General features: G+C 51.6%; 1 protein-coding gene across 9 annotated transcripts in view; it reads left to right on the top strand.

Annotated features, from left to right (window-relative positions):
* SLC37A1 (solute carrier family 37 member 1) overlaps positions 1-26,557 on the top strand; it is a 96,240-nt gene that overhangs the window by 21,916 nt on the left and 47,767 nt on the right. For 6 of the 9 annotated variants that reach the window (XR_005216033.1, XR_005216026.1, XR_005216037.1 and 3 more), the window contains exons 1-3: positions 12,944-13,000; positions 22,235-22,445; positions 25,080-25,161. Coding sequence is in view for 2 of the 9 variants with exons in the window: in XM_037831280.1 (XP_037687208.1) it covers positions 22,390-22,445; positions 25,080-25,161 (138 nt within the window). In the remaining 7 variants the exon portion in view is untranslated. Of the gene's footprint in view, positions 1-12,449; positions 12,790-12,943; positions 13,001-22,234; positions 22,446-25,079; positions 25,162-26,557 lie in introns of those variants that run through there. The other 3 variants (XR_005216030.1, XR_005216027.1, XR_005216031.1) reach the window with 3 other exon arrangements.

Below are 26,557 nucleotides of genomic sequence, written 5' to 3'. Positions count from 1 at the left end.
AAACCCACAGCCTCCCACTCACATCAGAACAGGGGTGCACTCGGCCCACCCCACGTAGACTGGCATCGCTGTGAGCTCTTACAGATTGCCCTGCCATTTGCTGTCACATGGCATATTTGATTTTAAAACCCCCATTAAAACAATTCTATTTAAAATAGTGCCTAGGGAAACTAAGATGGCGGCTAGGTGAGACAGGGCAAAAAACACCTCCTTGAAAAACACTAGATAAAAACCAGAAAGTGACCCAGAATACCGGTTACAGCGATGCGCCAGCTGGACGAGTTCTGCTAGTACCACAGGGACCGTATACTTGGTGAAACCAGGAGTCTGCATTCTGAAACAAATGAGTAAGCTAGCTGGAAGACCCGCAGCTGCGTGGTGGTGTGGGGAAGTCAGGGCTTGGCATTTGGAGACCGACTGGCTCTTTTAAAAAAAAAAAAAAGAGGGGAAAAACCCAGGAGCGGCTGCAGTTGCAGGAGTGGGAACCACGCAGTAAAACACAGCAAGAGGGGGCTGGGCCGGCCTCTCGGTGTCTGGCCTGGAGGATAGTCCACTGCAGATACCCTCGGGGCCGGGGGAACGGAGGGGAGAGCCAGAAGCAGAAAGAAACCCCGCGGCTAGCAGCTGGCTCCCCGGAGGGCTGGATAAACTCCTGCACGGGGCTATGCCCACAGCCCAGAGCCCCGCCAGTTGTCCCAGAGCTGGGAAGGAGGAACTGTGCGAGGAGGGGGGGATTGAAACGCCCCATTCAGCCATCTTTGCATTAGGCTGAAAGCGCCCCGGCACAGCCCAGCAGCCCGGGGGTTCCCTTGAGGGACAGCGCGCACTGGTGACGTAGCATGGCATTCCCTCAGCAGAAGTCCTGGAGGATCACGGCTGGGGGGGGGGGGCACCGCTGGAGAACCCAGGGACACTACGCCAAGTCCAGTGGTTTGTGGGACAGCGAGAGAGAGGGTCTGGGGCTGAAATGAAATGAAGGCTTAGACTCTTGCAGTGGCCTTGAATCTCCGGGAAACTAGGGGATTTGAATATTAAAGCTGCCCTTCCTCCCTGGCCACCCATACACACGCTCCACATTCAGGGCGGATGGCTCCAGCAACACACCCAAACTGAGTTCTCCAACTGAACCCCACAAGAATCATTTCCCCACACACCACAGAACAAGGCTGAAAACTGACTTGAGGGGTATAGATGACTCACAGATGCCGTCTGCTGGTTAGTTAGAGAAAGTGTACATCACCAAACTGTGTTTCTGAAAAATTAGATCGATATCCTTTTTTTTTTTACAACTTGAAAGAGCCCTATCAAGCAAAACAAATGCCAAGAGGCCAAAAACAACAGAAAATCTTAATGCATATGATAAAACCAGAAGATATGGAGAATCCAACTCCAAACACACAAATCAAGAGATTGGAAGAGACTCAGTACTTGGCAGAATTAATCAAAGAACTACAATCGAGGAATGAAAACATGGCAAAGGATTTAAGGGACATCAAGAAGACCATGGCCCAGGATATAAGCGACATAAAGAAGACCCTAGAAGAGCATAAAGAAGACATTGCAAGAGTAAAAAGAAGATCTTATGGAAATAAAAGAAACTGTTGGCCAAATTAAAAAGACTCTGGATATTCACAATACAAGATTAGAGGAAGCTGAACGACGTCTCAGTGTCCTAGAAGTCCACAGAACAGAAAATGAAAGAACAAAAGAAAGAATGGAGAAAAAAATCAAAAAAATCAAAATGGATCTCAGGGATACGATAGATAAAATAAAACATCCAAACTTAAGACTCATTGGTGTCCCAGAAGGGGAAGAGAAGGGTAAAGATCTAGAAAGAGTATTCAAAGAAATTGTTGGGGAAAACTTCCCAAACCTTCTACACAATATAAATACACAAAGCATAAATGCCCAGCGAACTCCAAATAGAATAAATCCAAATAAACCCACTCCGAGACATAGTCTGATCAGACTCTCAAATACTGAAGAGAAGGAGCAAGTTCTGAAAGCAGCAAGAGAAAAGCAATTCACCATATACAAAGGAAACAACATAAGACTAAGTTGTGACTACTCAGTGGCCACCATGGAGGCGAGAAGGCAGTGGCATGACGTATTTAAAATTCTGAGGGAGAAAAATTTCCAACCAAGAATACTTTATCCAGGAAAATTCTCCTTCAAATTTGAGGGAGAGCTTAAATTTCTCTCAGACAAACAAATGTTGAGAGAGTTTGCCAATAAAAGACCTGCCCTACTTCAGATACTAAAGGGAGCCCTACCAACAGAGAAACAAAGAAAGGAGAAAGAGATATAGAGAATTTTAACAGACATATATAGTACCTTACATCCCAAATCACCAGGACACTCATTTTTCTCTAGTGATCACGGATCTTTCTCCAGAAGGGACCATAAACTGGGACATAAAACAAGCCTCAAGAAATTAAAAAAAAAAAATTGAATATACTCAAAGCACATTCTCCAAACACAATGGAATTCAAATAGAAGTCAATAATTTTTGAACTGTAACTCCACTATTTACTTCCTACACGATATAAAATACACAAACTCTAATGACAAGTCAGTGGTTTTGAACTCAATGTAAAATATGTAATTTTAGACAACTATATAAAGGTGGGGGAATGGAGGAGTATAGGAACATAGTTTATGTGTCCTATTGAAATGAAGGTGGTATCAAAGAAAAACAAGATTGTTATGGATTTAAGAGGTTAATTTTAAGCCCCACCATAAACACAAAGAAATTATTAGAGAATATAACCATAGAGTTGAAAAGTAGAGTATGGGTTAAGAGAAATGGGAGAAGGGGCAATGGGGAGTTAAGAAATGAGCATAGGGTTGCTGTTTGAGGTGAAGGGAAATTTCTAGTAATGGATAGTGGGAAAGAGCATTACAACATTCTAATTGTGATTAATCCACTAATGGAATGCTAGGGAGGGGGTGGAATGGGAAGATTTAGGCTATATATATGTTTCCACAACTGGAAAAAAAAATAAAAAATAAAAAAGACAGTCTAAATAGATGACAATTGAATGCCAAGGATGAACCTGGATGGGACTGGAGGATGGAGGACAGGAGGCTCAAAGGGTCACAGTTGAGACATAAGGAAAACGAAATATAGAATGTAAGCTTTGTATCATTGTTGAATCTCTTGTACTTCTTAGCTGCACTTAATGGGATTGCATAAAAGAATGTTCTTGTTCATGGGAAGTGTATATGTGAATTATAGTGTATGTTCAAGGATGTGTGCAGCTTGCTCTCATATGTTCAGAAGACAGAGGAATAGATGATGGATGATAGATAGGGAGGGAGGAAGGGAGGGAAAGAAATAGCGATGTGACAGCATGTTAAAGTTGGTGGATTGGGCTATCGGGGGAGGGGGGTCAGGGTATGATGGAATTCTGTGTATGGGGTTAGTATCGTTTTTGCAACTGTTCCTATAACTTTGAATTTATTTCAAAATAAAAAAAAAATAAAACAGTGCCTAAAAGAATAAAATATCTAGGAATAAATTCAATCAAGAATGTCTAGGACTTGTACACAGAAAACTATGAAACACTGCTGAAAGAAATTAAAGACCTAATTAAATGGAAGGACATTCTGTGTTCATGGATTGGAAAACCAAATATTGCTAAGATGTCAATACTACCTGTTCTGGTTTGCTAAAGCTGCATTATGCAAAATATCAGAAATGGATTGACTTTTATATAGGGGATTTATTAGGTTACAAATTTTCAGTTCTGAGGCCATAAAAGTGTCCAAACTAAGGTATCAACAAGAGGATACCTTCAATGAGGAAAGGCCAGTGGCATCCGGAACACCTCTGTCAGCTGGGAAGGCACGTGGCTGACGTCTGCTGTTTTTTTGCTCCCAGGTTCTATTTTCAAAATGGCTTTCTCCAAAATGTCTCTGGGCTCCTGTCTCTCTTAGCTTCTCTTTCTAGCTCCTGTGCATCTTTGCTTGTTCTCCCAGGGCATTTCTCTCTAAACATCTGGGGGTCCTCTCTTAGCTTCTCTGGAGCAAACTCTGGGCTTCATCTCTTAGCTTGGTATCTCCAAACATCCTTCTGTCTACATCTCCCCACGTCTCCACGCATCTGGGTCTGTGTTGGCTCTTAGCGTCTCCTGGGGGCAAACTCTGGATTACATGTCTTAGTTTCTCTCCAAAATGTCACTCACAGTTTCTAGAAAAAGATATATAAATGGCCAATGAGCACATGGAAAGATGCTGAACATCATTAGCCATTAGGGAATTCACAATGAGATACCATTTCACTCCCACTTGAATGGCTATTAATTAAAAAAAAAAAAGTAAGTATTGGTGAGGATGTGGAGAAATAGGAACACTCATGGTGGGAGTGTAAAATGGTGAAACCACCATGGAAAATAGTTTGGCAGTTTCTCAGAAAGTTAAGTATACAATTACCACAAGACCTAACAATCCTACTTCTAGGCAGATACCCAAAAGAATTGAAAGCTGGGACTCAAACGTATTTTCACATCGATGTTCATGACGGCATTATTCATAAATGACAAAAGACAGAAGCAACTCCGTGTCCATCAACACATGAATAGATAAACAAAATGTGTTATATTCACCCAATGGACTATTATTCAGTCATAAAAAGGAATGAAGTTCTGATGCATGCAACAACATGGATGAATCTTGAAGACATCACGTTGAGTAAAAGAAGTCAGACACAAAAGGACAAATAACGTGTGATCTCATTTATATGGTATAACTAGAATATGCAAATCCATAGACACAGAAAGAAGATTCCAGGGTACCAGAAGCAGGCGGGGTGGGGAATGGGGAGTTAATGCTTAATGGGTACAGAGCTTCTGTTCAGGTGATGGAAAAGTTTTGGGAATGGATGGTAGTGATGGTAGCACAATGTGAATGTGATTAATGCCACTGAATTGTACACTTGAAAGTGGTTAAAATGGGAAATGGTAGTTGTATATATGTTGCCACAGTAAAAACTTTTTAAAAAATCTCCATTAACTTTATTGCCAAATAACCCAAACTTGACAGGGTTTATAGTAAAGATGGGGGAGGTCAAACTATTTTCAGAAGGGAATGGCCAATTAAGAGAATTAGTTAATGAAAGGAACTTACTGGTTCCTCCCCTGCTCACAGCTTCGGACACATATCTTAGAACTGTCACGTAGTCAGACGGGTTTGTTGCACTTTCCAGTGGTTAGAGCAGCAGGAGCATTAGTCCCCTGTGTCACGGTTCCTAAGGCACACTCGAGACTGTCCACGCAACAAGAAATGCTTATCGCGTGTCCCCCATGTGCCAGGCGCAGTTATGGGTGATAAAGATGAAAATACCCCTGCCCTCATGTGGCTTACAGTCTAGCACATGATCTCCTTCATCCTCACATCAGCCCCACAAGTCACAGTAGGGAACTGGTGCTCAGAAGAGTCAAGTGACAGCCCCGGGGCCCCGAAACAGAAACATGGAGCCGAGTTTTGAACCCCTATCTTCAGATTCCAAATCCCAGGCTTTTTCTGGTAGGCCCTGATGGTACTATGGGATTGTAACTGAGGTTCCAAAAGATGTTCTCAAGTGACATTAAAGAAAAATGTTGTATTCAATAAATTTATTTTTGAGTGACATCTGTTTTTAGAGAGGATCTCAATTATAAGGATTAAACACCAGTGGTTCTAACCATAGGAGTCAAAACAAGAGGTGAATTGGGAAATGCAGTTGCCTGGGCGAGCCCGGGACCCACGCATTCCCACAACACGGGGGCACCCGTCTTTACCAGCTGTCACCCCTCTGAGGAGCACAGAGCCACGACACCAGAGGCCATCCTTCCCTGACCCCACATTGGTGGGAAAAGGCAGACGTCCCTGCGGAGGCCACCAAGGCTGGTGAAGCGGATACCAGTAGCTGCATTCTCCCACCAGACAATTAGCTTATTGTTTAAATTAAAAGTAACTTCTCTTCATGAATTTTCAAAATACAGGCCAAGCAGGAGCTTTAAAGTCCACCGCCTTGATTAAGCCACACATTTTACTAAACTACGACTGGACTGGAGAGTGGGAGTCTGTTTGAAGACCCTGTAAGAATGTTCCAACTTGATTATCAAATTTATCTCCACAGCTCAGCTGAGGGAATGACTCCTTGGTTTGTGGGTCAGTTTCCTATTTCCACGTAGTTGACCTGACACAGCCTGTGCCAGTTTGGATGTATTATGTCCCCCAAAATGCCATGTTCTTTAATGCAATCTTGTGGGGGCAGATGTATTAGGGTTGATTAGGTTGGAACCTTTGGATTAGGTTGTTTCCATGGAGATGTGACCCACCCAACTGTGGGTAATATCTTTGATTAGATTATTCCCATGGAGGTGTGGCCCTGCCCATTCAGCATGGGTCTTAATTAAATTACTGGAGCACTATAAGAGCTCAGGCAGAAGGACCTCATGGATGCAGTTTAGAGAGACATTTTGGAGATGGACATTGAAAGCAGACTTTTGCTGACACTTTGGAGATACTAGCCCAGAGTTTGCCCCAGGATATGCTAAGACAGGGCTCCCAGGTGCTTAGAGAGAGACATCCTGGGAGAAAGAAGCAAGGACACACAGGAGCTGAGAGAGGAGCTGGAATACAGCCCAAGATCAGCAGACACCAGTCACATGCCTTCCCAGCTGACAGAGGTGTTCCAGATGCCATTGGCCATTCTTCAGTGAAGGCACCCTACTATTGATGCCTTACTTGGACACTTTTTATGGCCTTAGGACTGTAACTTTGTAACCAAATAAATCCCCTTTATAAAAGCCAATCCATTTCTGATATTTTGCCTATCAGCAGCATTAGCAAACTGGAACACAGTGTACAGGCTTAAAATTAAGGGGAATTTGCAACAGGTGAGCTTAGGCCACAAGTTAGTCTCCAAAGTGGAGATGCCAACAGCAGAAGAACACTGACTTAAAGAAATGTGGGTGCCTGAATTCTCTGAAAGCCTTTATGTATCACCGCACTCCAGGCAGGAGGAAAATTACTCCCCAAAAGGCACCCGGGCATTTTCTCAGTGATCACTTCCTTTCGCTTGCATTTAGAAGGACAATAAAAAAGATCCTCTCCTGGGCAATTCTGCAAAAGGGCCTTGGAGCAAGGACATTTGCCCATCCTGCTTAACTCAGGTTTCATGAGGTCCACCCTTGGAAACGAGGGCTTGTCTCCACCTTGTCATTTCGGGACACCTGCAAAGCATACCCCAAACTCAGGTATCCCAGTGACAGCCGCTACCCAGGTTAACCACAACCTCCTTTCTTTTTAAAAAAGTAACCTTTATTTTTATTTAAAAATACATTCCTGAAATTTTAAAACTCCAGTAGTACTAAAAGGCATGCTCTGACAGACACCTGGGCCCGCCTTCGCCCCCTCATTCTCCTCCATCTCGGGATCAAAGGCAACCACTGCCGGTGGCCTCCTCTGTGCTTCTATGATGCGTGATCCGGACGTCGAGTTTTAGCCCTCTCTTGTTTTGGAGAGGATCGTGTAGGCCCCTTGCGTCTGCTCCCACTTGCCCCGACCCAGTGCTCCCAACAGACAGATCTCCGTTATGGTGACTCAGGAAATGCTGATGGTGGCTTTTGTCTGTGTCCCTCCCATCTAGGAGGAGAGCTTTTAGGGGGAAATGGAATGTGCAGACATGCATCAACCAGTGAGCAAATCCGGGGTGCCACAGCCGGTGCAGCACGGGGCTGGGGGCAAGGCCAGGCTCCTCCCTCTCTCCTGGGCACCGCGGGGCCCTCGGCCCCTCCACGCCTGACAGCGGTGCTTACTTGGCTCCGGCTCCTCGGGGTGAGGACATTTGTGGGTCCATGTCCCTCGGCCCAGCCCACGGCCTGGAATAGATGTGTGCTAATGCGGGAGACTTCTTGTTCTATTCACGTCGTTCAGTTTCTATTAGGAACTGAGCATGTCATCCTTCTCCCCAGCTGGCTTGCCAGGCTGCCATAATTCCTGCTATTGGAATCAGTGACCGTAAATAACATTTAACTGATATAATGCCCTATTTCCCGGAGGCTTTCAGATGGAGCTCCTCTTCCAGATTCAGTAATCCGGGTTGGGTTTGACCTTCCCTTCTCTCCCTCATCATGTTTAAGGCTTTCCAAGGATGATGCATTTTCTCAAGCTGTGGAGCCCAGGGTCCTCAAAGTTCCCGGTGGGGTCCTGACTCCCCACTGAGCCCTTCACGGCAACAGGCAGGGTGGTGAGTGTCAACGACGACAGTGCAGGGTGCCTTCCCCGGGGGGACCAAGCTCCCCCACAGCAGCCTTTCTGTTTTTCTAACCTTTTCTCATGTTACAACCCCACGGGGCTTATTTTGTACACAGTAGAGGCTCATTCCTGGTGGCTCATGCCCGTGAAAGACCAAACACAGCCTTCCGGTAGGTGTCCGAGTTGCCTCCTTCTTAGGATCAGGAGAAAGAATGCCTCCACAGTGCTGGTTCAAGTTATAGCAAGTGACCCTATAATTGGACCTCTCTACCTGTTCGTCCTCTCTCCATGCCCTGACTCGGGCTCACGGAGACAGCCACACATCGCACAGTGCGGCACCGATGGACATTTATGACCTCACAACCTCCTCGCTCCACACCCCAGCCAGGCCTGCCCGTTCCCCTGTCCGCCCGCTCAGGGGCTGCCTCAAACCCTCTGGAGTTCCACCAAACGCCAGAAGCCACCTCCTTCCCCTTCATGCTCAGAAACTAACTTTACCTTCTGCAACAAGAGAAAATAGATAAGAATTCTTGATTCATGCCTCCCAGCCTACAAAATTGTCTGTCTACACCCACCGTCTCTCCACTGATACTTCTCCCACCAAAGGCTCGTTCCCCACTGCGTGACTGGCTTCTGGGTCTTTCTGTCTTCCAAGGGGCATGCATCCCTAAGCAAACACCCACCTTTCCTATGCCACCCATTCCCATCCTCTCTTCTGACCGCCTTCCTGTTGGCATTTTAGTTGCCCCAGTGACAACAACCAAGCAAGCCCAGACTGCGGACTCCTCCCAGGAGCGCCTGGGGCAGGAGGATGGGTCATGACCCTGGAGCATCTTGTCACACTGGAAGGCAAGGAAGATCCCGAAGAGTCAAGGGCCTTGTCAGACAACTCGGGAGTCAATTTAAACAGGCTTTGTGATGCTCAGCCTTCCATGTCGACTTGGGTGGGCTGCAGAGGACCCAGTTATTTAAACAAACACTGAGCTGGGCCTTGCTGCTGCAGGGGTGAGTGGCATCTACCCTCAGCTGGCTTTAGGGGAGCCCACCTTGGTAATGGGGGTGAGGCTCACTCAGCCGGTAGAAGGCCTGAGGAGCAAAACCCGAGGTTTCCTGGAGAAGAAATTCTTCCTTAAGACTGGAGCATAAAATCCCATCTGAGTCCCTCTCCTCTCCAGCTACCGCCACCCTTCCTGACTCACTGCTGCCTCCCCTTTTCCACACCCCGCTTGTGGTAGTTTGAAGTTTTTGTACCCCAGGAAAGATCATGTTCAGAAAAGATCAGCTAACCCATTCCTCTGGGTGTAGACTTATGGTGGGTTAGGTTATTTGGATTAATCCAACCTATTTGGATTAGGTTATTTCAGTTGAGATGTGACCCACCCCATTCAAGCTGGGTCTTAATCCTCTTACTGGAGTCCTTTATAAGAGAAAAAGGACACACGGAAAAACCCAGGGAAGCTCACAGAAAAACCCCAGAGAAGCTGAGAGAGACAGAAGGTAAAAGAGAGAAACACACAGCCAGACGGCAGAGAAGGATCTGCAGACGTCGCCAGTGACTGGCCATCTGACAGAGGAATGCAAGCTCGCTGGCAACCGGTCTTCAGAGAAGGTGTCGTCTTGTTGATGCCTTAATTTGGACGTTTTCATGGCCTGAGAACTGTGAATTTGTAAGCTAACAACTCCCCATTGTGAAAGGCCAGTGCATTTCTGCATTTCTGGTATGTTGCATTTCAGCAGCTTCACCAAACCAAAACACCACTCAGTCCCCTACCCTCTGCAGTCCGGTCTCTTCCCACTCCCCAGCTCCATGGACAGTTCTCTTGGCAGGATCATTAAGGGCCTTCTACGTAAAGCCAGTAGAACCAGGCCTCTCTGCAGCCCCTAGCTCCGTGGACCGCTCTATCCGCTTCTGGAAGCACTGCCTGCCTTGGGCTTCTGGGCCGTGACACTCTGCTGGGTTTTTCCACGGCTCCAGCCATGGCTGCCCCTCCTCCACCTGACCATAAATGTTGGTGCCCATCAGGGCTGGGTCTTAGTTCTCTGCCTGGACTAGCTTCCTGCTCCCGTGGAAAGTTGTTTCCACGGGAAATTCCACTCCCGGTGTAGACATTGCTATCTGTACCGAGGCCTCCCTGGCCAGCCTGGAATTCTTTCCAGAGGCTCCAGGCCCACACAGCCAGCCCCAGCAACCTCCTGCTCAACAAACACGAATGCATTCCTTCCCTGGCCTGGCCCCAGATCCGCTGGTTCCTGTAGGTTTCCTGGCTTCAGGAATGGCTCCACTATCCCCTCGGCTGCCCAGCCCAGAGTCCCGGCCAGCACTGACTCTTTCCCCTCCCTCCACGCTCTCCCCTCCTAGATCTTTCTCAAACCTGTGCTCTGACAGCCAGCCATAACCTCTGGCCCAGATTTTAGAGCAGCTTTCCTGCTTCTCGGCCGTTTCCTCGCACACCTGCCCCCGAGCACCAAGCCTTCACACTAGTTTCCCTTCGGCTCCCCAAACCAGCCCGCTTGCATTTGGGGCTCCATGCCCATTGGTCTCCCTCTGCAGAGCCTCTCTCCCTTCCCTCTTCCATGCTCCCAGCCAACTCCTCATATGCACTGAATGTCACCTCCGCTGACTGCCACGTCTGACTTGGGATGCCGTCTCTTGCACCCTCGGTGTCCCCACTGTAGCATGTAACACACCATGTTGTGCATGCAGGCCACACGTCTGAAGTCTCACTCGAGTGGCAGCTCTGTGCAGATGGGGGCCACCCCTGCCTTGGCTGCCGCACTGCCGTGCTGCCTCAGGGGCCCCTCGGGCCCTTCCTTCCTGTCGGGCTGGGTCAGTGGGAGGCTCAGCAGGTCAGGACAGGGGGAGAGGGGGGCCGTTTGCTCCCCAGCTCTTCCCCTGCCCCAAAGCTGCTCCTCCTCCTGTGCAGCAGCCCTCTCCCACGCTTCAGCTCCCACCGCACCCCTGCAGCTGCTCAGGCCAGGTGGGAACAAGGTCTAGAAGGTGCCACCCATGGGTGCATGCCCAGCCCTGACTGCCCTGTGTCCTGCCCGCCCTGTGGAACAGCCCTGCATGCGTGCATCAGTTTCCCCTTTAGAAAGGCCGGCCTGTTCTCGCCACACGCCCCTTGAGCTGTGAGCTCTCCAAGGGCCAGGAGCCGTGGCACAGAGCTGGCCCCTGGCAGACACTCGACAGCTGCTGCAGAAGACTGAACATTTCTCTCATCTCGTCCATTCCTCTTTTACTGAAATAAAATCAAAACAAAGTCAAATCCTGCATGGATATTTTGGATTATAAGCAGAGAAGCAGGCCCAGGCAGCACGTTCCACGCAGGGCCCCGAGCCTCGCCCCCCCTGGCAAGTCTCTTAGAATCCCAGACATGGCTGTGTCCACAGGCAGCGGGAGAGCAGGACACGGCGGCCATGACACACTCGCCATGATTCTTTAAAACTCCACATGAAAAGTTCAGGTGGATTGGAAATCCATTTGATTTTCACAAGAAATTTAATTCTTAGGTCCTTTAAATATAATTTCAACTCTTGTAAAATTTGTGTCATTATTAAAAACTGCTTTAAAGATAGCACCTACTTGCACAAAGAAACTGTCTCAAGGATGGTGACATCCAAGAATTTCGAGGGCTCCTTATTAAAAAGGCTGGATTAGGAACTGTATGCAGCCACCTCAGGCCTAAAACCCTGATATACAAAGTTAAATTTATGCTCAGTGAAGCAATCACAAGTTATTTAATAATGTGAAATCTTTACAAATTTACTCTCTCCCCTAATCGCTTACGTTTCATCCTAACCATATAACAAAGAAGATTAAGATAACGTTTTCAGCAAGCATTATATAGACAGTCCCACATCCGCTCTGGTTCACTCCAGGGTGCCATCAGCCGTCCAGCACCGCGTGGGGATCACGGAGATCCGGGGCCCTGGGAGAGTACCCAGGGGACCCCTCTCCAAACCAGCCTGCTGGGGCATTTCCTCGCAGGCCCTGGGCTGCTTTTAGCCTTAAGGGAGGCTCCTCCTGGAATTTCTTTTGCAAAACGTTTTCCACTTTCGCTTGGCTCTTCCAGGAAAGCTCTCCCTTGAGGCGAGTGGGTGGCGCCCGGCCGGCTCCGGAGCCCGGGCGGCCACTGTGGGTGCCCTGCAGGTCCCCGGAGGCAGTCTTCCCGCCCCCTCCAGGGCTGCCCAGGGTCACCTTTTGGAAAGACGTGAGAGTGGGATTCGGAGAACTGTGGTTCCTGGGGGCTGTCCCGGGCTTTTCCTGACGTGTGAGCCTGTGTGTGTCGGGGGCACACAAGGTGTGATAAAGGATGGCTCCACGTGGGGCAGCCCTGAGCCCCGTCTTCACTGGAACTGTCTTCTCGATTCTGACCCTCGACAAACACCCGGGACGCTCAGAAAGGCCCCCCAGCGCCGGCGCGCGGGAGTCGGTCCTTCCTGGGGCGTTGTCGGTCGGGCTGCTGTAGGGTGAGACTACAGGGGAGACGACCCCGGGTCTGCGGGTCCCCCGCGCGCCGAGGCCTCCGCGAGCGCCGGCGGCAGGTGCGGGGCGCGGGGCTCCAGGAGGGCGCCCCCAGGGGCTGCTGCGACCCTCGGGGCAGTGGGGAGGGCGGGGGCGGGGCTGGCGCGGCGCCCGCGGGCCCGGGAGAGGGGGGGGGGGGGGGGGGGGGGGGCGGCGCTCCAGGAAGTCGCGAGCAGGAAGCGCCCGCGGCGGGCGGGCCGGGCTGCGGGGTGCGGGGCCGCGGCGGCGCAGGTGAGAGGCGCGCGGGGCCGGGGGCCGGGGGCCGGGCGGCGCAGGGACAGGGGAGGGGGCGACAACGGGGACAGGGGAAGGAGACGACGACGCGGGGACGGGGAGAGGACAAAGCGGGGACCCTTTCCCGTCTGCCGGCACCTGCGCGGTCGCGGGGCCTGGGACGCAGCAGCCGCGTGGCACCTGCCGCCCGCCAGCGGGGACAGGGTCCGGGTCCGGGGGCGCCCGCTGTCCCGCGCTGGTAGGGGCGCAGCGCCCGCGGAGACAGTCTCGCCTGGGGGTCCCCACCCATTCCTGGGGTGTCACCCCCTCCGCCTGTTTATTTTGGGGGGCGGGGTCAGGGCCGGGGGCGCTGTCAGGCTCGCTTTCCCCGAAGGAAAGCGTTTGACAGAAGGCATCTGGAGGGCGGCCGGGCGGCGCTGGGGCTGCGGGGAAGTGGAGGCAGGGGCGAGGCTTGGCCGGCGCGGCCACCGAGGCCGGAGTCGGGGCGAACCGAGCTGTCGCGGCCGCGTCCCTGCTCCCTGCCGCGGTGACGGCGAGGGTCTGGCGAGCCCGCGTGGTCTGCGCTCGGGGTGGCCGCTGACCCCGCCGTCCCCGGGGACCGGCGCCGGGGGAGCCCGGGGCCTCGGTGCTGGTTTGTTTGCCGAGCAGCTGCTTCCCAGCCCGGGCCTCTTGGGGCCAAGGCGGAGTGACGGCGCCTCCCTGGGAGGGTCGGCTCCAGGCGCCGCAGAGCAGCCCTCCGGCTCCCTTTTCCTCGTCGTCCCCCTGGGCCTCCCCGCGAGTGGGGACCCGAGCAGTCAGAGAAAGCCCCTGCAGCGCACCCCCAGGCTTGCATCTCTGAAGGAGGCATTCCAAAACCAGCCTTTTCTTGGTCTCCCAAATCTGACAGCCCCGGAGCCTAAATGCTGGCCGGGGGGGTTGCGCTGGTAACTGGTAGCCCTGCCCCACCGGGCTCCTACCTTCCTCCCCTTTCGGATCAAACTTGGAAAACCCACGGCCCTGAGACCCGGGCCACACCCGGTGCGGGTGGAACTGCCTCCATGGGGTCTGTGGTGTATGTACTTCAGCCAGGGAAAGAGTGGCCACTTCCATTTAGCTTTGATGTTTTCAAACAGAGACTTTAAAAGCCCAGAACCATAGAAAGTACTCACTCTGGATAGGAAATTGTAGTCTTTCTGTCTCTTGGGCAAAGAAGAATAATGTTCAAAGCAATTTTTGGGAGGTGAGTAATGTATTTCTCACCCATCTTTGCCTCCAAAGTGAGACTTCCTTTGAAATTTGTTACACCTTTAAGTGGATTGTTTAAAATATACATGGAGACACTGTGATTCATTTTAACAGTGGTTCAGGCCTAGAAAGTCCCTTTCCATGCCACTCTTGCTTCTTTTGGTTTTAGTCTCATTATTTGTGTCTCCCCTGAGTACCCTGAAATGTTCTAGGGGTGCAGATCACCAGGTGAGAGGGAGGGGCTTGAGATGCGTTTCCCTGGGCTGGTTTTACAATGTCCGTTTTCAGGCATTGTGAAATGTCACTCAAATCCTTGCTCTGAAGCCATCATTGTAAAATAGTTTCTCAGAATGTATCCAGGCCCGACCAGGACTCTTTCAGCAGACGGTATAAAAACCTGTGTTTCACAGACTGTAAAGACGCTGCTTGAATACGATGCCCCCACGTGGCTATCTTAGTGGAAGGAAACTGGATTTTTGGATGCTTTTCCCTGGTGGGAGAAGTGCAAGGGCTGCCTGCAAAGAGTGACTTTTAAAAAAATTTATGTACTCTGGCTGTGTGCCAAAAAGAGGGTTTAAACCAAGTGACTTGCTGCCCTCTCTTTGCAGGGAATGGGCAGGTTGGAGGGGGGTGTTGCGGTCGGGGTTACTGCTTCTAGGGGGAGTGGCGGCCGGTAGCCGAGCCCTCAGCTCTCGGGGCTGCTTAAAGGGTACCGGCGGCGGGGGCTCTTTCCCGGAGGCGAGGGCGAGGCGGAGGACGTGGCCAAGGTCCTCGGCGAGAGGCGTGCAAGGTGCGGAGGGCGGCGATAAGGACAAAAAACACTCTTCATCCAGTAGGAGTATGCGCCAAAGAGATTTATTCAGGGGTGATTACAGGTTATATAGGCTGGTAAGAGGGGCAGGGCTGGAAAGGAGGTGAAGTAGCCTAAAATGGCAATAATGAAGGGAGAGGGGCTAGGATTGGTTCTGAGAGGACGCAGGAGCCGTTGCAGCGGGCGGGGGTTGTTTTGGCCACAGTGCATGCGCACTGGCGGTGGCAGAAGTGGCCTTGGCACAAGGGAGTATGTGGGTAAGATAAGGAAGTGGGGAAAGGGCAGTTGGGAGAAAGGCAGTTTCCTCCGGCAAGCCTCCCCTGCCAGTGGCATTTTGGGTGAGGAAAAGGGAGCTGCCTTGACCTCGCTCCTCAGGCTCGGGGGGGCTGCAGAGGGCACTCACGCCCGTACCTACTACCCTCCCCAGGGGGTGATCAGGTCCCCTGGCCCAGGCCTGGCAAGCCGAGGTACAAGCTCAGACACCCGCAATTCCCCTTTCTTTTCTAATTAGAGGAAGAGGCTTTACCGGAGAGGCCGCTAAGGGTGAGGGAAGGGGGAGGTAAGGGAAGGGAAAAAGGGGTTGACGGTGGCTCAGCGAGGCTGGAGCTCAGTGTTGGTGTGGTGCCCGGGCGCTCGACAATGGCTTCGCTGCAGCGGGCTGGGCGTAGGTGAGGGGTTTAAAGTTCAGGGGTTTAAAGTTCAGGGGTTCAGAGAAGCTGGAACTCGAGGCGAGAGCGATGTTCAGGTGATTGGGAAGGGCCTCGCGGTTGGCGAGTTGACCGGTGGCGTTGAGGTCGCGGAGGGTTGGCTGTCATCTTGGAGTGGGGGGCGTCAGAGGTGGCGAGTCGCTGATACTGGATTTGCACGAACGAGGAAAAAATGGCATCTGTTTGTTTTCTTACAAGCTGGACAATTTTGCGGATGAGGCAGGGTCCTAAGATGAGAGCTAGAATAATTATTAATAAGGGGCCAAGAAAAGGAAGGATGTATGGGAGAATGGGGGTGAAAAAACTGGACTAATAACTGGTGGCTTCACGATCTCTTTTACGCTTTTCCAGTCCTTCTCGGACCCTTTTCAGGCTGTCCTCGACGAGACCTGTGGAATTGGCATAAACACAGTACTCTTCTCCTAGGGCGGCGCAGAGGCCTCCTTCTTTGAGGAGGAGAAGGTCAAGACCTCGGCGGTTTTGGAGCACTACCTCAGAGAGGGAATTGACAGAATTTTTTAGATGGTAAATAGCGTTTTGTAGGTGGCGAATGTCCTCGTCAACAGCCGCCCTGAGGTGAGTTAGGGCGGAGCCTTGACTGGCTAGTGCAGCGATTCCGGTGCCAGCGCCGGCAAGACCTAGGAGGGAGGCAATTGTGAGGACGGTGATGGGCTCTCGCTTTTGCAGTGGGGTAGGAGCTGCAGTTTTTTCCAGACGGAGGAAGAAGTCTTCTTCGCTGTGGTATAAGATCCTAGGGATAAGGACAATTAGGAGGCAAGTTTCTTTATATTCACTGATGATATTTGTGCTGAGACAGGGGGTAAGTCCTGTAGAGGAGCAGAGCCATTGGGAGGAATTATGAGGAATGAGAAATTTTGCCGAGCTGCTAGGAGATGAGTAGCTGGCACAGGCAGTGAGGTCGGGAGAGTTACTGGAGCGAGGGCGGACGCACTTTCCTGTATAGGAGACTGAATGAAAGGTCAGGGGGACGGCAGAGGTATTCCAACTGCATTCCGAGGGGCTGTCTTCTGTGCTTTCTGAAAAGGAGAGGTTGGAGGCAACGGGCTCGTACAGTGAGGAAGAGGTGGAGAGGCAGAGCCAGCAGGAGGAGGTAAAATTGGGGTTGGAGGAGTTCACTGAGGCAAAGGCGGCTTGGATGAGGCTGAGGAGGGGAGAAGAATAACGAGAAGGGGGCAGAGGAAGCTGGGGTGGTGGGGTTGGCGATGCGTTGTTTGTAGCTGAGGTACGGCTGGGGGGCTGTGGAAAAAGGGGGTTAATGACTTTATTGGGACCTATGCCAGAGGGTGTTTTTAATGCAGTATTTTGGCATAGTTGGCTTACAGCCTCCTTTTTTATGAGAATAAGTGATCCTTGGTCGGCTCCTTTCTCATAGATTCTGAAGCCTCAAGTTTGACCGAGTAACCAGGAGGGATCAGTGGGGAGCTGCACTGTAAGATTAAGATGTGTGCAGGATCCCTTACTTTCTTGGCCGAGCCAGTTAACAGTAGGGAGTTTGCACCCTGTAGGGGCCCACTTTAAGGTAAGGTAATGATTAGGAACAGGAGGCTTCCAATTAGTGGCTAATGTTTCACACCCCCAGTATGCACAGTAGTACTCGTTGGGGGAATTACAGTACGATTTTCCAGGATTTGAGGATGGGCACATGTAATATTGGGCCTGGGGATCACTTACCTTTCGAGCGCAGGTTTCTTCGACTCTGGAGACAAAGGTGGCGAAAGGCTTACTCGGCTCCTGGAAGAGCTTGGTGAATTTATTAGGCCGACAGGCAGAGCAATTGGCAAACGCGCGTAAGGCGATGCCTCTGAGGACAGTCCAGAAGGTGGCAGGGACATTAATATAAGCAGACGCATTTAGAAACGCTCCAGTGCCCAAATAGGCTTCGGGGGGATGATAGACTCCAATGGCTGCATCTTGCTCACTTTGCTTAGCTGCTTCTGCCTGGAAGTGAGCACGCCAGTCAACAAACTGACCGGGGTTAAAAATTGAACGGGCAAGCGAGGCCCAGTCTTGGGGGATGCAATAGTCCATGCCGAGATCCTGCAGTATTTGGGAAGCATATGGGCTACCTAACCCGTCCTCCTTGACGGCCTTGCGAAGCTGCTTGATAGTATCTAAGTCAATGGGATACCAGTCACGCGGCCTCTGTGGGGTGGGGGCAAGGTTAAGAGGAAAACAGCGAAAAGCACGAGAGAAAGGAGGACGCGCTTGCAGAGGACTTGGCGCGGGAGTGGGGGTAGGGGGAGCGTTGCCCCAAGGATTGCCTTGAGGTGCAGAAGGCAGCCAGGGGTTGTTAGTCGGCAGGGTGGGAGGAGCGGCGGCAGCTGCCGGTAGCGGCTCCGAAGGGGAGCTCGCCGGAGGGAGAGGCGGGAGTGGGAGGCCCCAAGCGTCGCAAGATGGCGGCGCGGTGGGCGTGGCTAAGACACAAGATGGTGGATCAGCCCCGCCCTGTGAAAGGGTGGGGCCCAAGGCATAAGATGGTGGACTAGCTTCGCCCTGTGGAAGGGCGGGGTAAAGCGTATGCGGTTTCTGGCCCAGCTTAGGGCTGATGTTATCGCCAGAGCATTTCCTCCCCTCGATGGAAGAAGAAGGAGGAAGTTCGCCATCTTGGCGTGGCGCAGTGTTATTTTGCTTTTTGGGAGTCACCTCGAGCGCGTTGTTAATCTGCTCGACTAAGGACTCCGTGTCCGAGTCATGATTTGAATTAGTATCGCTATCTGAGTCTGTTGGCTGGGTTGATAGGGCTTCCTTGGATTTAACGGGGCCTCGATCAGGGGGGAGGGAGCCTTGAAGGCAGGAGCGGATGGTTATCAAGGTGGGGAGCAAGCCGGGAGGGAAGCGCTTGCTCTCATGTTCCATGGCATTAGTGACTCGATCAATAAGGCGATCATAAGTAACAGGGTCCCAAAGATGGCAAGTGGTGAGCCATGGGTTAAAGGGCAGCAGGAGATCCCAGTATATCTGCAGCTGCCGGACAGACACTTTACAGCGATGCGTGTCTAGGAGACCCGCTAGAGCACGAACTTGAGGTGCCTGGCATGTAGATATACGATTACCCATAGCTGAGGGGAGAGGAGGGGGAGTTGTTCCCGAGCCGGGCTGGCCGGCTGGCGGGGAGGAGAAGGAGGAGTAGTTTACTGAGCAGAGAGAATGAGATAAACTGTGGCTGCAAGGCCGAAGGAGACGGCGAGAGCAGAAAGCAGTGCCCTTTGGCAACGAGAGCAGTCAGGGGGGGCAGTTGCAAAGAGGCACACGGCACCAAATGAGGAAATAAAGATACAAAGAACTACAGCAAAGTAATGGAGGGGAAGAGGGAGAGTGTTAGGAGGAACGGGGGTCATAGAAGTGCGCATACAAGAGGACGAAGAGAGCGTGGGGGAATACTCCTACTGGATGAAGAGAGCGTGGGGGAAGGGAGGAGCGGCTTCGGAGCAAGGAACCTCCCACGGCTCCGGAAGCGGCGAGGGAGAGGCGGCCCTTACCTTGCAGGCGAGGAAATGGGAAGCTGGAGGGGCGTCCGGGCGAGCGGGTGACCTGCCAAACTGTTGTGCGGAGACGCCCCTCACACGGGGCACCAGTTGCGGTCGGGGTTACTGCTTCTAGGGGGAGTGGCGGCCGGTAGCCGAGCCCTCAGCTCTCGGGGCTGCTTAAAGGGTACCGGCGGCGGGGGCTCTTTCCCGGAGGCGAGGGCGAGGCGGAGGACGTGGCCAAGGTCCTCGGCGAGAGGCGTGCAAGGTGCGGAGGGCGGCGATAAGGACAAAAAACACTCTTCATCCAGTAGGAGTATGCGCCAAAGAGATTTATTCAGGGGTGATTACAGGTTATATAGGCTGGTAAGAGGGGCAGGGCTGGAAAGGAGGTGAAGTAGCCTAAAATGGCAATAATGAAGGGAGAGGGGCTAGGATTGGTTCTGAGAGGACGCAGGAGCCGTTGCAGCGGGCGGGGGTTGTTTTGGCCACAGTGCATGCGCACTGGCGGTGGCAGAAGTGGCCTTGGCACAAGGGAGTATGTGGGTAAGATAAGGAAGTGGGGAAAGGGCAGTTGGGAGAAAGGCAGTTTCCTCCGGCAAGCCTCCCCTGCCAGTGGCATTTTGGGTGAGGAAAAGGGAGCTGCCTTGACCTCGCTCCTCAGGCTCGGGGGGGCTGCAGAGGGCACTCACGCCCGTACCTACTACCCTCCCCAGGGGGTGATCAGGTCCCCTGGCCCAGGCCTGGCAAGCCGAGGTACAAGCTCAGACACCCGCAGGGTGTCACCCACGGGAAACAGGACAACTGAAGTTTGCCCCCAGCCTCACACTGCCCTGGGCCCAGCCAGCAGTCTTCATTTTTCTCTTTTGTGAAATGAATGCAGTGCCTTTTCTTGGGAGTGATTATGGAGCTCAAAAAAGATTGTTTAAATTGCCCTTAATATCTCAGAGTCCCTTTGGGATGACTTCCAGGTGAGCTGCGAAGGCTTTGGAGGAAAGGGCCTCATTAAATTGGACTGTCAACATCCCAAATGTGAAAGCCCCGCTCTCCACACATTTAACTGCACTCACCTTGAGACTAGAGAAATTGCTTTCACCCTTTCTGTGGGGGGGGGAAGGACCCATCAATATTTGCAAAGGAAATCAAGGAGATTTTTTTTTTTTCCTGATGACTTTTCAATGTCTTTTGATTTTTTTATCTTTTGTTTGTTTTTTGTTTTTGTTGAAGGTTTTATTGAGTTGGCATCTATTTAGTTAGTGGCATCTATTTAGTTAGAAAATTATCAGACTTTAAAAAAAACTAGCTGTGCATGGAGAAGCAGTACTCTGATGGAGGAAGAAATTTCATTCTCAATGTCCGCTTTCAGGCATTGTGAAATTTCACTCAAATCCTTGCTCTGAAGCCATCATTGTAAAATTGTTTCTCAGAATGTATCTAGGCCCGACCAGGAGTCCCCTCGTTTTGAGCAAAATATTTTTAACAAGTCGAGATTTGAGCAAAAGCAGTTTTGTGGCCATTTGCTCTGCACAAGCTACCTGAGCACTGGGCACAGGCAGTGGGTACAGCCCGGGCCTTGCCCTCCCAGGTTTGTGGGGAGAATAACCCCAGCCGATGTTTTCCGAGTGCCCGCTGCATGCCAGGCCCCGTGCCAGCTGCCTCGCTTGGATTATCTCATCTCGTCTTGATCACAACGCGGAAACATGGGTGTCGGCGTCCCCCATCTTTCAGCCAGGCAGTGCAGGAGGGGAGCAGGGAGGTGAAGGGTGGGGCTGGGACTCCCCAGCCCCAGGTCCCGGGGGTGGGAGGCGTTAGGGCTGGGGTGACCAGCGTCTGCCAGACCCCTGAGGTCAGAGTTCGCGGGTGTCCTGGCGTCCTGGGGTGCACCTGCAGCACCAGGCGGGGCGTTCACGCAGCCGCGTGGGTGCGGCTTTGGGGTGAGAGTTTCTCAAGGATTTCGAATTCTGTTCTAAAAGTAATGAAAAGGGGAATCCCTGAAGAGGGTGCGTGTTTTCCAAGCTCACTCTGGAGGGAGAGCAAGAGTGACCTTGGGAGCCCGATTCAGTTTTGGAAGACAGGGACTTAGGTTTATAGTTTGAAATCCTCTAAATGGAACCAAAAGTATCAGCTATTTCTTGTCCCAAAGAAAGTTGTTTGAAGACATTTTTTTCCTCAAAATTGGCTTTAAAAAATTATATAACCTTGTAAATTTTCAATAAACATTAAGACAGAAAACCCATGCTCCTGCAAGCACGGTGCTCCTCTGTGGCTTACTGTGTCATTTAACACATTGGCCCAAAGGGGTCTTTGCCCCCAGAGACCAGGCCATCCTGGTGTGCAGGGCTGGGTGGGGGCCTTGACCAGCTCTGGGGCCGCCCTCCAGGTCCTTCCCGACACCTTAGCCTTGGTGAGGGGGTAACTCTGTGTCCCCCATGGTGACCCCCAGGGAGGGGGAAGGAGATGCAGATGCCGGATGGAGCTCATTCCCACGACGTTAGATACATTTAGCTTCCAACTGCGAAGCCCCAGTTAGAGGCTTGGGTTGATGACCTGCCGTCTTGTGCGGGCCTCACTCCTCCATGACGCTGAGGTCAAAGGTGGCCTGGGCCGGCGGGCAGTCAAGCTCAGCAGGTGCCCCTGGCAGGCCCCGTCACTGAGCAGGCAGCACCCACCGGGCACAGGCTTGCTTCCGAGGGAATATTCCTGTTATTCCCGTGGAGCCTCACATGGTGGCGATGAATGGACGGGTTGATCTCTAGCCGCCTTCTGGGGGCAGCTCAGCTGCCCTTCCTTTTTTTCCATCACCAGATCAGGTGAAATTTGCAGCCAGCTCCACGAGCTACTCCAAGGGCTGACTGTACCAGCTGGGTGGGAGCTCTCTGTTGCCTGGGAGCTTGATCTGGGCTGGGTGCTCACCCTGTGGGAAGTTACTGCCACCTGTGACTCACAGGTGACTTGCACCTGCCCTTGTTAGAGCACCTGCCTCTTGGCACCTCTCGTCTCCCAGAGAGAAGGGGAAGCCAGACCCAGCTGCACGTCCTTCCTGCACTTCCAGCCAAGGAAGCTCCAGGGGAAGCAGAGGGAGCATCCAGAGCGAGGGCTGGACCTGTCTGTGAAGCATCTTCCCTCGTGACCCGCACTCCTTGGTCAGCAGTGACATAAATGGCTCGACTCCCTGCTGGCATCCGCTTCCTAGTCTCATTCTCAAGGGACCAGTGGTAAGTGGTGTGGCCGCGTCCCCGGGCAGCTGTGTGGATGAGGGTGCACGGCGCGGGCCACGTCCTCACCCCGAGTTCACCGTAAAACCCACGTGGCTGAGTCGCCCACTGCACCCCACAGAGGCGGGGTGTTTGGACTTTCTGCGTGGTCATCAGTGGTGGCTGTGCCCCCCGAGGCCCCCGATGAACAGTGACTGCCGGCCACAGGCAGGATTATGAGGTGTCTAGGGTGGAATAAGCATGCCATCCCTGAGCTCAGGTGAGCAGCCTAACAGGGAAATACCTCCCGATAGAAGCCACCCCCTCAATAAAGTTAGACACAGGTGCAGAGGGCACTGCTCCCCCGTGCTCTGAGCTCCTTCCCGCCTGGGTTCCTTAATGCCACGCTCTGGGAAGGAAGCAGGGGGCAAGGGCAGAGTCTAGAGCTGGCTCCCCGGGGTCAGGCATTTTTGAAGGGACCCCCAACTCCCGCCAGCCTCTGGCTGCCGGCTTTCCCCCTTTCCCCGGGTCCTTTGTAACTCAGATGTGGAGCCAAGATCAAGGAAAGACCAAGGGAGAATTTGAAAACGGGAGGTAAAATTGACATCTTTTCTGTCTCTGGGAAAATTCTAGTTTGCCATGTAACGATGCTTTGTGCAGATTCTGCTGGACGGCTTCTCTGAGAGTGCTGCTAAACTGTAGGCGACTCCTCTCCCCACACGGAGCTCTGGCCCTTCGCCTCCACACTAAGTGGAGCTGACAGTTCCCCGAGGCACGTGCTGTTCTCCCTGCATCCTCAGGGTGTGTGGGGCCTCCCACAGGGGAACGGGGCAATTAGGAACAGCCCCCCACCCCAGTCACCGTGCTGGTGAGAATGCAGAGCCCTAGGCCCCCTGTAAGTGGGCAGCCCATCGCATCCTCCAGGGCTCGGAAGAGATACTTCAAATCTTCCCTCAGGTTCTGATTCAGGAATTCCCCGAGGTAACCCCATCTGAGAACTTTGTTCTTTCTTCTTGTGGAGATTGGAAAAGGGGATCACAGGCCCCAACAGGGCAGACTGGGTCTGCAGGAGGCTGTTTGTGTAGAGGTGGCACCAAAAGGACTCATGGGTGCAGCTGCAGGCTGGAAATTGGGTGTCGGGGACCCAAAGAGCTCCAGTGGCCAGGGATCTTTCTAGACCGGCCACCGAGGGCAGGTGGGGGCAGTGGGGTCCTAACAGCTTCAGCCTAAGGACTCAGAGGTGCCGCGTCCTTCCAAAGGGGTGACTTTCAAGGAGAACATGGACAAACTCTTGGTGCCCACAGAGCCCCTGTTCTTTGGACTTTGGGATGAGTTATAAATCCATTTTTTGAAGTTTCACTTTTTTCTTATCTGGTCATTTGCATGGACTTTGGAGAGCAAAGAATCTAGAAAAATCTCAACCTGTTTCCTTGATGAAGAAGAGAGCATTGGGGCATTTCCTTGTTCATTCAGCTAATGTACACTGAGTACCTGGCAAGTTTGGTTTTTCCCCTTTTCCGAATGTACAGATACTCCAGAGTTTGTAGGTATGATCCCCACGGTACCAGCCATCCTTTTTTTTAATTTTTTCCCACCTGAATATGGCCTGTATCAAAGAACAAAATTCTGACAGCGTTTTGTTTGACCCCTCGCTTTTCCGGTGGCTGGAGTGTCAGGCAGCCCCTTAGGAGTCTGTATTATTCATGAAGCTTCCATTGAGGAGTAAATCACCAGCTTAACCGTTTAGCCCTGAGGCTGGAGGGAGGGATAGCAGCAGCCCGGGGGATCAGTCCCACCAGGCCGGAAATGGGCCCTCTCCAAGCGGAGCGGACTCTTGGCCCTACCTGGGGCCCGCCCCGCCTTAGGTAACTATTGATTCAAGCGGTCAGGCAGTCTGGAAAGTCGTTAGCCCCTCCAGGCCCGAAACAGGCCGAACTGGTGTTTCTTCAGGACTGGGGGGCTTGTTGGAGCCCCTTTCTGTATCTCTGCCCCAATACTTTTTTCCCTGCCTGTTTTGTCCCCTTATGAAATATTTTTTCCAAAGAGCAGTTCCAACTTTTAGCCTGGAATTAACTTGTGTCTTCTTAGCAAAGCTTTGTCTTTTCTCCAGTCTCCCATGTGTTTCCCTGCTCGCTCCGGAGCTCCTTTTCTCCGGCGCAGCAGGGCCTGACACCAGTGTTTGCTAGTCACTGACCTTATTCATAGCTTGTTGTCATCACTGAGTTTTTCTCATTGAGGTCAGTAAAATATTTATACTTCTGCCTTGCTTGCATGCTTCTGAAAAGTCGCATGTAAAGTAAATAGTTAAAAATAAATGTGACCTTAAGTACCCAGGCTACACAAGGCATGTGGTTAATTTTGTGGTAAACTAAATAACCGTCCCTTTTCTGTCTGCTTGATAAACACATGTACACCTCTGAGTGTCAACTTTGATTAACATCTTTTTAAAAAATAAACATTTAAATAGTTTCCATTAGTACAAGGCAAAAGTGGCAAACGTTTTAATGTAATAGTGTAGCAAAATCATATATAGGATTGATATGGGAGTAAGTGAATTATGTACAGCCTGATAAAATTTAAGATTGCAGTTCTAATGTATTTTTTCATTTATCTTCATCACTTTATGTCATCCTCTTCCAATATTTTGTGTTTCAGGTACCGAGCCTTCATTTTTGTTTTGACATTTTTGCTGTACGCAAGTTTTCACTTATCACGAAAGCCCATCAGCATCGTCAAGGTGAGAAATCACAAAAAGCACTCGATCCCATATCCTGCCTGTGATCTGCTTCACAGGAGCATGGGGTGTGAGGGTGGGAGGGTGGGAGGGAGGGCGTGAGGGTGGTGGATGGTCCCGTCATCGGAGAAACAGATTTGGTTAGAAAGCAAGCAGCAAGTTATTTTGTGGCTTTGGTTTTTAGTTCCCCTTTGCCAAAAGTAAAATCTTTAAAATGCTGTTTTGGAATTTATAATTTCAGAGATACTACACTTTAGTGACATTAGTAGACAGTTTCAGAATGCCAAACTTTAATTATGTTGTTCATTGTATCTTGCTTGAATTTTTCTTCCAATTAGAATCCAACTTTTATGTTGTTCCCCAAATTGCTTTAAGTATGACAGTCCTGACCCTAGGCGTGGCTGTGAGGTGGTTTGTCCATTATTTGTGGAACCCTGAGTTCCTTTTGGGTGGGCAGGAGGTTACCAAGCAGGAATTCACCTGGACTTGGAGAAGAGAAGATTCAAGTAGACAAACTGACTTCATAACCGGATAGAACTTGGAAAAATGCGGGATCATTTGTTTCTCCTCAGAGTCAGGTCACTTTTGTGGAAAGACTGGTTTTCAACCTCGAGTGGCCTCTGACTTGTTGCAGCAGGAACAAGGAAGTTACCCAGTGCCAGGTTGCTGACTTACAGTTCGGCCGCCCTTTCTCTCCACCTTCCAGCTGTTGACAAGGAAACAGGCCCAGGACCGTGGTTTTGCTGAATTTTGTGATCGGGCTCCCCCTGCTCGCCTGGTGGCTGAGCTCTGAGCACTGGCTCCAAATCCCAGACAAGACCTGGGGGCGAGGGAGGGCAGAGGCTGCTCTTCAGTGGGCAATTGTTTGTTCCACATTCCCAGTAACCGCCTATGATTCCTCTTTGCCCCCTGGGAAGCAGGAATATTCCACGCCCTTCAAGTCACTTGGAAAGTTCTCCCTTTTGAAAACCTCAAGTGTCAGGTGACTGTGGCAGTGTTTGTGGATCTTTTCAGATCTGGTTTTCAAAAGAGGGAGAAGGAGGGGAGAAGAGGTGGTAGACCCTAATAGGGAGCCCCCCCCTCGGAAGCCACTCGCTCAACACCAAGAATTCTGCTGCTGCTTGTCTTCCTGGCTGGGGAGACTCACAGGCGGCCCTGTCAGGCACATTATGAAAATGGAAGAGACCACTGCAGAGGCCTTTGTAGACTGATGGCCCAGGATTGTCCCAGAGCCCTCGTGGGTTTCTAGATTGACGGGGAAGGTGCCATCTTTCCAGTCCCAGGTGGAGGGTTGGGGTGCCCCCAGGAAGTCGCCAACCCACTGAGCCGAGGGCCTGCATTGGGACAGCCAGGAGTGGTAAGGGGTGCTGGCAACCAGGGGACTTCTGGGGACCGGCTG

Source organism: Choloepus didactylus, chromosome 1 (assembly GCF_015220235.1).
Source record: "Choloepus didactylus isolate mChoDid1 chromosome 1, mChoDid1.pri, whole genome shotgun sequence".
In the NCBI taxonomy this organism is placed as follows: Eukaryota; Metazoa; Chordata; class Mammalia; order Pilosa; family Megalonychidae; genus Choloepus; species Choloepus didactylus.
Note: the sequence above shows the minus strand (reverse complement) of the source record. Positions and strands in the feature narration are given on the sequence as shown.